The following is a 12,980-nucleotide window of genomic DNA, read 5'->3' as shown; positions in this document are numbered from 1 at the left end:
CTATTGAAGTAACATACTTTAATCAAACAGAACATTTACAACTTGAGAAGGCAGGAGTTCAATGTTGCTAGAGCACATGTGGTCCCCTCTTTAACCCGTCTTTGGAGTATGTGATTGTGGTGCTTCCCTTTTTCCATCACGTCAAAACTACCAATAGTTTCATTTGCTGTTCTTTGTAAACAAATATTCTTTATTGATCCAGCAGATGTTGTAACATGCAGAATAAAATGATCCAAGTTGAACTCTTTACATGGTTCTGTGTAGTCTTTTTATAGTATGACTATACACAGCATAGAATAATATATACATTTGATTAATTTGATATCAGTTTTTGAACTTTGTAAATGAGAAGCAGTACTTCGCACAATGAGGAGAACATGACAAATACATTGCAAAATATATTAAAAACCAAAACTATTTGCAGATCATGTTCCTCGGGTTGTCCTCCATTTAGTCGGTGCCAAAGTACCTCTGTCCGAAATGTGTTGGAGCCACCGGGTGGACTTCTGTGGTCAGAATTGTGATATCTGGGAACTCCTGGATTATAGATTTTGCTCCTAGAAGAAAAATGTACAGTTGGTTCACTTTCTGTCTGAAATCTAAGCCACTGATGTGCTGAATAAACAAAAGCAACTAGCAGCCAAAACCTGAAGCTTTTCTGAGGTAAGACTGCTATGCAATGCCAGTTCATGACCAGGATGGAAAAAAGCAACCATCTTATTTCCCACCATCTTCAGCTGTACTGTGGTGAGGTTAAGCACAGCTCAGGTAAGCTGATAAAGGGGCCTAAAGCTTAAGAAGCAACAACACTGACATATTCTCACTTTTTAGGTTTATACAGCAAACATTAAAAAGTAGATGCATATTTACATGTTCACCTGTTCCAAAACAAAATTATTTATCTGGCATTTGGCACTGTTTTTGTTTCTACCAACCCCCGAGGGGAATAATCTACCTTTAAGTCCACTATGTTCATCAGCTACTCCACTTGCTACCTACTGTGGCTTTTAAGTGCTTTTTTTTATTAAAGGCAGTTGTCTGCTGTAGCTGCAAATGGATTGAGAATGAACAAACACTAAACAATGAACTGAAACTCACTATAAAGTACTGACTAAGCAGAGCTGCAGGGGATCCTGTCAGTTCATTACAACTCCTTTAGCACTGTCAGATACACTGTTAGTATAAAAAATACTAATTATAGATTATTAAAAATAATGTAATGGTAACACACAATGGTCTCATTCCACATGACAATAAGATTACCAACATTGGTGTCCAGGAATCACTTGAATCATCTACTTTATTATTAGGTACATTTTGCTAGTATTAAGTTGGAGCCGCTTTTGCATAAGGTGCTGGAAAAATTCATCAGAGATAGGAGTACAGCTAACTCACTATCACTGTCTCTAACCAGCTTGAGATGACTTGAGCTTTGAGCTCCTGCTGTGTTATCCTGCTGGAAGCAGCCACCAGAACATGTGCACACTGCGCTTATAAATGGATGGAAAATGCTGACACTACCATCCAAATGTCGCTGCAAAAATAGAGACATTAGACCAGGTGATGTTTTTCTCAGACTTCTATTATCCATTTTTTGTGAACTTGTGTGAACTGTAGCCTCTGTTTTCTGTCCTTAGCAGACAGGAGTGGCACCCAGTGTGGTCTTCTGCTGCTGTAGCCTATCTGCTACAAGTTTTGATGTGTTGCACATTCAAAGATGCTCTTCTGCATACCTTGGTTCTAAAATGTCTTTTTTTTTGAGTTGGTGGTTCCTTCCTCTCAGCTTAAAGCAGTCTGACTTTTGACATCAACAAGGCATTTTAACCCATAGAACGCCTGCTGACTGGATTTATTACCTTTTTAGAACATTCTCTGAAACTCTAGAGATGATCGTGTGGAAAATCCCAATAGATCAGCAATTTCTAAAACACTTAGACCAACCTCCTTGACACCAACAACCATGGAATGTTCACTTACATCACCTTTCTTGCCCAACTTGACATGTCTACATGCATTGGGTTGGTGACGTGATTAGCTGATTACATACTCGTGCCTGTGAGTTGAGCACCTGTACCTAATAAAGCGACCACTTCTGTATATAGTGTAGACCGGGGTTTGATTACCTGGTAAAAGGAAATGTCTTTAAAAAGGCTTCATCCCCTTCAGAGGATTAAATAGCTTTTTATATTTTAATGGCAACATGTGCTTAATATATCAACGTTTCATATATTTAAGTGGAATAAATCCATTAAACATCAAAACAATCTGGCCCAAGCTAAAGTAGAGAAAACTATAAATGTGCAGAAGTTACCATAGTTTACTGATGACTGCTGAGCAAGACTTCAGATCAGCAGCGCCACAGAACCTCATTGTTGTTGGCAACAGTATTTTTTATATAGACACTGATGCAGCAGAAACATGAGTGGAGGAGCAATAGAGGACAAAGTGTGTGATCTGGGAGGTAAACAAAACCGAGCTGGTGGCGACTGCACTTGTGTTGAGCTGTCTGGCTTACCATGAGGTGTGGAGAAGAGGCTGAGTAGGATAATATGTTTGGGTTGGACCCTGTGCTCTTTCAGCACCCTCACAGCCTCAATCACGGTGTTCCCTGTACCTGCAGACACAGAACAAATAAGGTTTGCTTCACATTCCTGCTTATAATGACAAATTTGCTGACTCATCTCAAGAATATGTGACAAGTCGTAACAGATTCCCAAGACAAACTACATAATTGCATTTTTCCCAATTCAAATATATCCAACTCATGCATTATGAGCATCTTAAAAGGAAAGGAAAGTGATTGTGTGCTGATTGATGTGCCCATGAGTCTGGACAATTGACAGGCTTTAATTTCACATCCAGTTAGCATGCATCAATGAAACCATATGTTCCATCATTCTGACATTATAAAATATACCTTGAGCCTAGCTTGGTCACTTTTTTTTTTTAAAGCTGAGAACAGAAAAATGCTGCTTTGTGACACAGGGAAACCGGGGCTATTAAGATACTATTTTTGTTGGCACTCATTATGTTATTCAGCAGCCTGGTGGCTATCTCCCAGGCAATGTATAATTAGCCCCATGAGAACTATAATTATCAGAGCAGTGTGAATGGGCCGGCGTGATGTGGAAATGCAGACTTGGTGGTGAAGGTCAACTCAAGGGAGATTTTCCAAAATGAATAAATACAAAAAACTTTTTTTCTTTTTACACTTGCACAGAATTGAACATCTCTTGACATTTACGTGCTACTGAAGGTGACAAACTGGAGTCACCAGCAAGAAAAAACGAGCTCAGCCATCTTGTTACTTACTGAGAATGGGGTACATGAGCAGCACTTTTCTTCTATACACATCTGGGGGGAACTTGGCATAGTAGACCTTGGCTTTCTGTGTCTCTTCGTCACTCTGTATGAGGATCTTGCCAATGCGGATAGAGCGGCAGCAATCACGGAGACCCTGCTCCATGGCCTCACCTGTGAGAAAGCACGTGAAATGCAACTGTGGTTGAAAGGTTGAAATATATTTGTTGCTTAGGGTTAGTTTTGTCTTCATCAGCGGGGATTTCCAGCAGACCTGCACCTACATGTGTGTTGCGTCTCATTTCTCCAGTAAGACACGCTCACGCCATATCGGTTTGTTTGAAATTACAAGAATAATTATCAGCAGCGCTAATCATAAAAATACATTCCGGATTTTCCTAAACCCAAAGTCACCTAAAAATATTAAAGAAATATAAAGACATGGCTGGTGCCATTTAAAAAACAAGCAAACAAACAATGCTATATATAAATGCAGAATTGCCCGCTTTCCTCCACAACCACATAGAAAAGTTCACACACTGGTCACACTGTAAAGCATTCAGTCTTCATTACATTACAGCGCTCTACCATGACATGCTCAAAGTCAACCCACGAGGATGTCAAGACATGACTGTGGTATGGAAAACAATAGAACCGGTGTTTTGACTTAGCTGATGTGTTAACTTTAAGGTACAGTGTTTGAGTTTTATACTTCCTGTGTTTTATTCTAGCATGACTGTCAAAAAGGCAAAACAGGCTTTGCAGACAGCTATGGTAACAGTCTCATTAAACCAAAAGGATAGATAACAAGTGTCACTTCTGGTTGTGTGGTCTGCTGACAGCGAAGCCTTCAGAGACTGTGCTCTCTACAAAACTAAAGACAAATAGCTGTCTCAAATGCCTAACATAACGTTTACACAACGTAGTATTCAAACAAGAGAGTAGTTAGTCTATGATCCAGCGCAAACGATAACCGAGCAAGAGCAAAACAGATGCACAGTATGAGTACACGGTTTCATGGAAGACTTATGTGTACCTAGGAAAGACACAAATTTGTTTTGATAGGTGTGCTAGAGAAGGTTTAACTTACCACTCCTCATAATGCTGACTCCACAGTTGCCTCTTTCAAACTTGACACCCTCATACTTGTACCCTGAGGGAAAAAATGAAGCAGAAACAGTCACAAAATGTAGCTGTTCAGAAAAAGCCCACACAGTCATATAATGCTGGGAGTTAAAACACTCAAACACTGGAGCCCACTGGTCAGAATTCAGAACTCTGTTTTTGTCTAACCTAGTCTTTACACCTGAATAACGACTTTGTTATTACAGAGAGATCCTCCTCACCTGTCGGTGTGGTCACTGTGCACTCAGAGTAGGGGAGCTGGTTCAAGCCCTCTTCAACTACAAGCCTGATCTGGTTTTTTACAACACAAACAGACTTTATTTATAAAATCTTCACACTCTTACAGCATACTGTATTAAAGTCATGATCTTACCAGTCGGTCTGCACAAAACACAAAATCTCCTCTGCTGGTTGTCCTGAAAATGTAAATATGAGTTTGATTAGATCATTTTAGATCAGGGGTTGGCAAACTTTTACTATGAAAAGGGTCATTTTCAAGCAATTCTTAACCTGTAAAGAACATCTGATATTTGCAATGCCTATTTATTTAAGCCATTTGTTATACAGTCATGTGAAAAAGTAAGTTTCCCCATGACAATATGTACTTCTTTGAAAACTTAAAGGATACCCCATGATTCAATAGTTTATTATTTAGCAGTAATTGTTTTCTGTATGGCGTTTTAAGTCTCTCACATCATTGTGGAGGAATTGTCGCTCACTTGTGGCGCACTTACAGTGCTATTTGTTCATTGAGGTTTGCAGGCATTCATATATGCACAATATTTTTAAGGTCCTGCCACAGAATTTAATTAAGGCTGAGGTCTGGACTTTGACTGGACTGCTGCAACATCTTTATTCTTCTCTTTTTCAGTCATTCTGTTGGAGATCATTGTCCTGTTGTGTGACATCAAGCTTTAGCCCATGGCCTGACATTTCACTGTAAAATACTTTGGCATATGGTCGACTAAGTGACTGCAATATGCTTAGGTATATAGCTGCAAAATAAGCTTAAATCATCACCCCTTCTCCACCATGCTTTACAGCTGGTATGAGGTATTTGTGCTGATGTGCTGTGTTTTGTTTTTCGGAAATGTGAACCCTGGCCCAACATTTTGTGGTTTGTTCAGATCAACTTTGAAACAACCCCCTCTGCTAGGTTATTTTTAAAGAGAAGATGTATTCTCCTGGCAACCCTTCCAAGCAAACCAGACTTGTTCAGTCTTTTTCTGATTGTACTGTCATGAGTTTTATCATACTAACTGAGGCCTGTAGAGTCTGAGATGCAGCTCTTGGGAGTTTTTACAGATTATCTGAGCATTGCATGGTTGTTAACACACACCTGAATGCTCCAGACCAGCAAATTGCCAAAATGTCTGCTTTTACAAAGATCCTGACAGTTGATGATGATCAGACTATCAGCACTGCATAGTCCTGTGGAAACTCTTTTTTACATGACTGTATGCATGTCATTTTTTAATTCTTATCATGTGTTAATGAAGAAGGCACCAACTATTATTTGGATGTTTGCCCATCAAAATACCAATAACAGTAAAAATGCAAATCTTTTACTACATGTGACTACTTTAAAGTGGGCTATTCATAATTAGTATTTTAACTTTTCGTTTTCATTACAATAATATCATTTTTGTTGCATTTATAGTTCCTAATGATCTATTTTTTAAGATACATGCGTCTCTGAGCTGGTTGATACTCAGCACTGCTCTGATTCAAATAATCTTATTACTGCTTCAATTTCATCTCTTTTTGTGTGAACAGACGACAACTATTCCTGTTTGTATCAGGTAAAGTAATACAAGGTTATAACTACACAAGACATCTTAACAACTGTAAGATATGTTGGTTCTTTTGATACAATAAATTATTCTCTCCTTGAAAGGCTTAAAAAATGTTGTAGCTGAACCTGTTATGATAGTTACTATGACATTTCCTTGAAGAAGCATCACTTGTTTTAGTCACAGGTAGAGCAGGGCGATATGGCCAAAAATATTTATCACGATATATATTTGAAAATTTGCGATAACGATATAACTGACGATATAATTGATGCGAGACAAAATACAACTCCACAACATTACTAGCGCAAAAAGACAACCTTCCATTTATTTTCACTTAAACAAGAAGCTGGTTTTTATGTACATTAAAGCTTTATAAAAATGTAACAGTGCAAATGCAAATGCCTTGCTGAAAGTTTAACCAAAAGGCATTTCCAGTAGAAATGGGCTGACATATCCTGAGCATAACCATGTATAATATCCACTGAAGTTAAAAAGAGGTGCTTTGCAACATTAAACTGCAGTGTGCAGTACGTATTTTTCGGACCATAAGGTGCACGGGATTATAAGGCACATTAAGCGAAACAAAGCAGTCAGATAAATCAAACTTTATTAAACTCATTCTTCTTGCTTCCTCCACTTCTGTACCATTGATTCATTAATGCTGTATTCTATCACAGCTGCTCTGTTCCCATGTTGTTGCAGTATATAAAGGCGCTGGCAAGATGGCGCTGGAGTGACGGCAGCCTTTCCAAGTAGCTCTGCAACACCGCACCTTTTTTCTTAACTTTAACTTTTTTAGACTAGGTTTTTCAAAGTTTTTTTCACCTTCCTCTACTTATACCTCTTAGATATAGCGATACAAGATGGATAATGCACTTTTCAAAACTTCTGGAACCAGCTCCTTCATTTATTCGAGAGCGGAGCTGCTGGCACTAAAAACAAAGGGACAGACCGGCATGCGACACAACATCCCGGCCGAGCTAAAGAGGAGCTACAGAGGCTGCAAAGCTGGAGCGAGGAGAGCGGATCACCGGAGGCGATTCAAACCATCAATCCCGACAGTGATCATGGGCAACGTGAACTCGTTACAGAATAAGATTGACGAACTGTGCGCTCTGAACAACCACAGACTATACCGTGAGTGCAGCTTGTTTATCTTCACGGAGACGTGGCTAACCGAGCTAACGCCGCAGGCTAACGTAGACCTATGCGGTTTCACATCTGTGAGAGCCGATAGGGACACGCAGGCCAGCGGAAAAAGCAGAGGTGGGGGACTCATTGTCTACGTTAACAACAGATACTGTAACCCTGGACACGTCTCCGTTAAAGTTTCGGTATGCCGTCCGGACCTGGAGCTGCTAGCTGTTAGCTTGCGGCCATGTTATCTACCTCGGGAGTTCAGTCATGTGATCTGTGTGTGTGTGTTTACATCCCTCCGAGGGCCGACGCAACAGCTGCCTGTGAGAAAATACACACAGTCACAACAAGACTTCAGACACAAAACCCCGAGGCTTTCATTATTATATCTGGAGACTTTAACCATGCCACACTGGATTCTACTCTGGCTGCTTTTCACCAGTTTGTGAATTGTCCCACAAGGAGCAACAGGACAATTGACCTACTGTATGCTAATGTGAGAGATGCATACAGAGCCACCCCCCTCCCCCCACTAGGGAAGTCAGACCACAACCTGGTTTACCTACAGCCACAATACACACCCCTCGTCCAAAGGCAGCCTGTCACAACGCGCTCCATCCGGAGATGGACCCCAGAAAAGGAGGATGCTCTGAGAGACTGCTATGACACCACAGACTGGGATGTGCTCCTGAGCCCACATGGTGAGGACATAGAGGGGGCGACACACTGTCTTACAGACTACCTCAACTTTTGTGTGGACACAGTCGCCCCTGCTAAGACGGTACGGTGTTATCCTAATAACAAACCGTGGGTAACACAGGAAGTCAAAGCTGTCCTCAACATGAAGAAGAAGGCTTTCAGGAGCAAAGTGAAGGAGGAGATGAAAGCAGCACAGCGGGAGGTGAAACGCTGCCTGAGGGAAGCAAAGGACACCTACAGGAGGAAGGTGGAGCAGAAGTTGGAGAGGAACAATATGAGGGAGGTCTGGAATGGTGTGAAAACCATCACAGGCCACAACACCAAGAAAAGCACAGTGGGGGGGACTGTGGAGAAGGCAAACGAACTCAACAACTTCTTCAACAGGTTTGACCAGCCCACAACCCCCCCACCCTCACCTTCACTAGAGTCCTCTCCCCACTCTCCTGCCTCCCTCGCTTCCCCCCCTTCCTGACACCATGACACCCCCCTCCTCCAATCCCTCTCTCAGCAGCAAGACATCTCCCCCCCTCCCCTCCTCCCAAACATCTCCCAGTGTCACAGTGGATCAGGTCAGGAGGCAACTGAGGAAGCTTCGCCCCAGAAAGGCAGCAGGCCCAGACAAGGTGTGTCCTAGGATGCTTAAGGCGTGTGCTGCTGAACTTGGGGAGCCGCTACAACGAGTCTTCAACCTCAGTCTGCGACTGGGGAGAGTGCCCGCCCTATGGAAGACATCCTGCATCGTCCCGGTCCCCAAAAAGAACCGGCCCAATGAGCTGAATGACTTCCGACCGGTGGCACTGACGTCACATCTTATGAAGACTCTAGAGCGGCTCTTCCTCAACCTCCTCCGACCACAGGTACAACATGCCCAGGACCCACTACAGTTTGCATACAAGGTGGGTGTCGGAGTGGAGGATGCCATCCTGTACCTCCTACACAGAGCCCACTCACACCTGGATGGGGGAAAAGGCACGGTCAGGATCCTGTTTCTTGACTTTTCCAGTGCCTTTAATACCATCCGGCCCTGTATGCTTCAGGAAAAACTGAACAGGATGGAGGTGGACCCCTGCCTGGTGGCTTGGATCTCCGACTACCTCACCGACAGACCACAGTACGTCAGGCTGAAGGACATCACGTCTGACACAGTGGTCAGCAGCACAGGAGCACCACAGGGAACTGTGCTGTCCCCTCTTCTCTTCACCCTGTACACCTCTGACTTCTGCTACAACTCTGAATTATGCCATATTCAGAAGTTTGCAGATGACACGGCCATCATGGGGTGTATCTGGGATGATCAAGAAGAGGAGTACAGAAGTCTGGTGAGGAACTTTGTCGCATGGAGTCACACAAACCACCTGCAACTCAACACCTCAAAGACTAAGGAACTGGTTGTGGACTTCGGGAGGTCCAGAGAAGGTCCACTGCCAGTTCAGATAGAGGGGGAGGAGGTGGAGGTGGTCAACAAGTACAAGTACCTCGGGCTGTGGGTGGACAATAAACTGGACTGGTCATGCAACACAGAGCACCTGTATAAAAAAGCCCAAAGCCGACTGTACTTCCTCAGGAGGCTGAGGTCTTTTAACATCTGCAGGAAGCTCCTGAGGATGTTTTACCAGTCAGTGGTTGCTGGAGTACTTTTCTATGCTGTGGTGTGCTGGGGGAGCAGCACAGCAAAGAGGGACTCATCCAGGCTGGAGAAACTGATCAGGAGGGCTAGCTCTGTGGTCGGCATGAAGCTGGACACTCTGGTGACAGTGGCAGAGAAAAGGACATTAAAGAAACTGATGGACATTATGGACAATGCTGGGCATCCTCTGCACACGGCCATAAACAACCAGAAGAGTCTGTTCAGTGACAGGTTGCTTCTCCCCAAGACAAGAACTAACAGACTTAAAAACTCCTTTGTCCCACACGCCATCAAACTGTTTAACTCCTCTCTGGAGGGGAGAGGGAGGGGAAACAGGAGGACAAAGGAGGGGGGAACAACTAAGCTGTAGTGCCTCTGCACCTCACTGTACAATACCTTGTGCAATACTTTTTGTAAATAGTCAACAGTGCAATAGACTCAATACTTGAAATGTGCAATTCACTTGTATTTTTATTTTTTTATTCCTATTTATTCTATTTATCCCCTTTGTATATTTTATTTATATTTGTCTCTGTATTTATATGTGTGTGTGTGTGTGTGTGTGTGTATATATATATATATATATATAACAGTTCTGTAACTGTAACTTTGGTCGTTGCTGTGCTTTTTTTGGAAGTCGAATTTCCCAGAGGAACCCACCCGAGGGATTAATAAAGTTCTATCTTATCTTATCTTATCTTATCTTATATTAATGACTAACCTCGTATTGTGGATGGATTATCTCAGTTGTTCTTCTGACTGAAGTTTGGTCCGTTTACAGCATCCTGCCATGCGATTGCATTTGTCTCTAACTATCAGAAACCTTAACGTTAACTTTTTTAAGTGGAAAAGTGTTAGTGTTTGTCCTCCAGCTTCACTGTTTATATTATGCTAACATAGCTGTGTTGCTAGCGATCACGTAGCACATCATTAAATACCAGCTAGCCCAACTTCAGTAACCCTATAAACGTCACTGCTGTTTAGTTTCCTGTCTTCATTTATGTTGGAAGTGATAGCAGAGCTGTACGTTTGATTTTTTTCAGAAATCTCTCAGTCTCTCAGTCAGAACATGCTAGCGAAACTAGCGAGCTAGCTTCCTGCTAACTTCTAACTCCGTTAAATGTAATAAATTTTGTTTTCATGGATGCCTGGAAGTTAAACTTCATAGTTACACCTGGTAAAGCAGCAATGCTGATCGTTTTATTAAAGATGAAAGAATTTAGACAGTTTTTAACTCTCAGTGATGCTGCAGTGTTCGTTTGACCTGAAGGTTATGGAGTTTAGGACCCAGATTACTCCCAGATTTAAGAGCATCTTAGTCCGACAATAACGACGGCCGCTTGCATGTTCTGCAAAAAAATGTGCTTTGTCGTGTATCTGACGGACAAACACCAAACCAGTTCCACATCACTGAAGTTGCACCATTTTTACAAACCAATTCTGGTTCATTTGTTTCACTCAACAATCGGCCATGTGCGTATGAAAACAAAGCCACTGCGCATGCGCGTTTTACTCATATTCTATCGCGATATTTCATTTTCCTATCGTTGCCTAACATTATACTGGTATTACCGTGAACGGTATAATATGGCCCAGCCCTAGTCACAGGCATGGACAATATTGCACATACTGTAGTTTCTTTCACCATGTTGAGTCATCATTGAAGCTATATGGGTCATTTCATATCAACTGACTAAATCTGGAAAAAAATCCCAGCCTGAAAAATTCCCAGGGTGATCATGAACTCAAATTTGCTACATAAAGTGAAGGTCGGAGATATTTGGCCAAAAAAATATGATTTACATAATTTAAGTAGCTCTGTAGATATAGCTGGTTGAAAATGCCCCCAACTTAGATAGATAGATAGATAGATAGATAGATAGATAGATAGTCAGTCACAAAATATCTATATATCTATATCTATATATATATATATATATATATATATATATATATATATATATATATATATATATATATATATCTATCTATCTATCTATCTATCTATCTATCTATATATATATATATATATATATATATATATATATATATATATATATATATACACACACACATTTAAAAAATAAAAAATATTTATATGAAAAAATATCTATTTTATGAGTAAACTTATAACAATATAGAGGTAAAATGTTGCAGTTTCTTTAATAAGAAGCGTGCCCCCCCCCCCCCCCCCCCCTTCTAACATTTGAAAGGAAATTGGAGATGGCATTTCTCTGTGCGCCCCAGGGTGGCTGTGGCTACAATGTAGCTGCCATCACCAGTGTGTGAATGTGTGTGTGAATGGGTGGATGACTGGATATGTAAAGCGCTTTTGGGTCCTTAGGGACTAGTAAAGCGCTGTATAAATACAGGCCATGTACCATTTGGTCATTTGACATATGTTTAAAGAGTGAGTTATTTAAACCTCACGCTTTGTTTTTCTAATATTACATCAAGATCTGAGATGTGCTATACGTTTGCCTGACCTATCTAATATCACTGCAAACTCTTTGACTTCCCCTGGAAATTTACATTCCATAAAATTTTTGGTAAGCTGCCTTTTTTGGCATACCTTCCTGGTTTTCTATTATAGTTCCAGTTCAGTGAAATGAAGAACAGCTACGTTTTTCCATTTACTAATTATAGTTTTCTACAGAGACCATAAACACAAGTCTATATTTTATATAAGGCTCGTTACTTGCTTTTGTACCACAACCACTATGCATATGGCCTGTGTGTCAGTAAACAAGAGCGGGGGACTCACTTGTCTCTGATTATTGTCTGTAATTCACGGATCTGGTCATTCAGAGGAAGCAGCTTAAGCTGGGGTCCCAGGTTGTCCTGGCTGTCAGGCTGTGTTGTGGCATCACTTGGTTCGGAGTTGGATACTACTGCAGGCACGCTGCTGTTACTGTTTGCAAACCGAACTTGCTTCATTGGGTGCTCCTGGCCACTGCTCACATTGTTCAGCTGCTGATTGTGGCATGGCATCCTGAGTAAAAGCAAGAGATATCTATGCTAAAGTCAGCTAGCTTCTTTCCGCCGCGCCACACACGTACTAACGGTGTGTCACAAGGAACACAACGTGCTCTGCCGTTAGCTTCAACTCTTAAACTTCGAGTAGCTACTGCACAGACACCCGCGTTAGGACTTCACTCGCAGATGTACAGACACCGAAACAGGTCGTGTTAAAAACAATTCCTTGCCAAAACGCAGCGATTAGAAAACCTGCTTGCCTGCTAGCTTTGACACGACGTTAAAGAAGGCCGGATATGACGTACCCGGCGTGTTGACTA

At 41.6% G+C, this 12,980-nt stretch overlaps 1 protein-coding gene across 1 annotated transcript; it reads right to left on the bottom strand.

Annotated features, from left to right (window-relative positions):
- Positions 1-190: 190 nt before the first annotated feature.
- uprt (uracil phosphoribosyltransferase (FUR1) homolog) lies at positions 191-12,675 on the bottom strand (the record flags this gene model as incomplete). The annotated part of the gene is made up of 7 exons (XM_080901522.1): positions 191-557; positions 2,516-2,614; positions 3,313-3,474; positions 4,391-4,453; positions 4,647-4,716; positions 4,799-4,841; positions 12,449-12,675. 7 exons carry the CDS (start codon positions 12,673-12,675, stop codon positions 451-453), a joined length of 771 nt encoding a protein of 256 aa, XP_080757648.1. The 3' UTR covers positions 191-450.
- Positions 12,676-12,980: the final 305 nt, after the last annotated feature.

Source organism: Rhamphochromis sp. 'chilingali' (genome assembly GCF_963969265.1).
Source record: "Rhamphochromis sp. 'chilingali' genome assembly, chromosome: 13".
In the NCBI taxonomy this organism is placed as follows: Eukaryota; Metazoa; Chordata; class Actinopteri; order Cichliformes; family Cichlidae; genus Rhamphochromis; species Rhamphochromis sp. 'chilingali'.
Note: the sequence above shows the minus strand (reverse complement) of the source record. Positions and strands in the feature narration are given on the sequence as shown.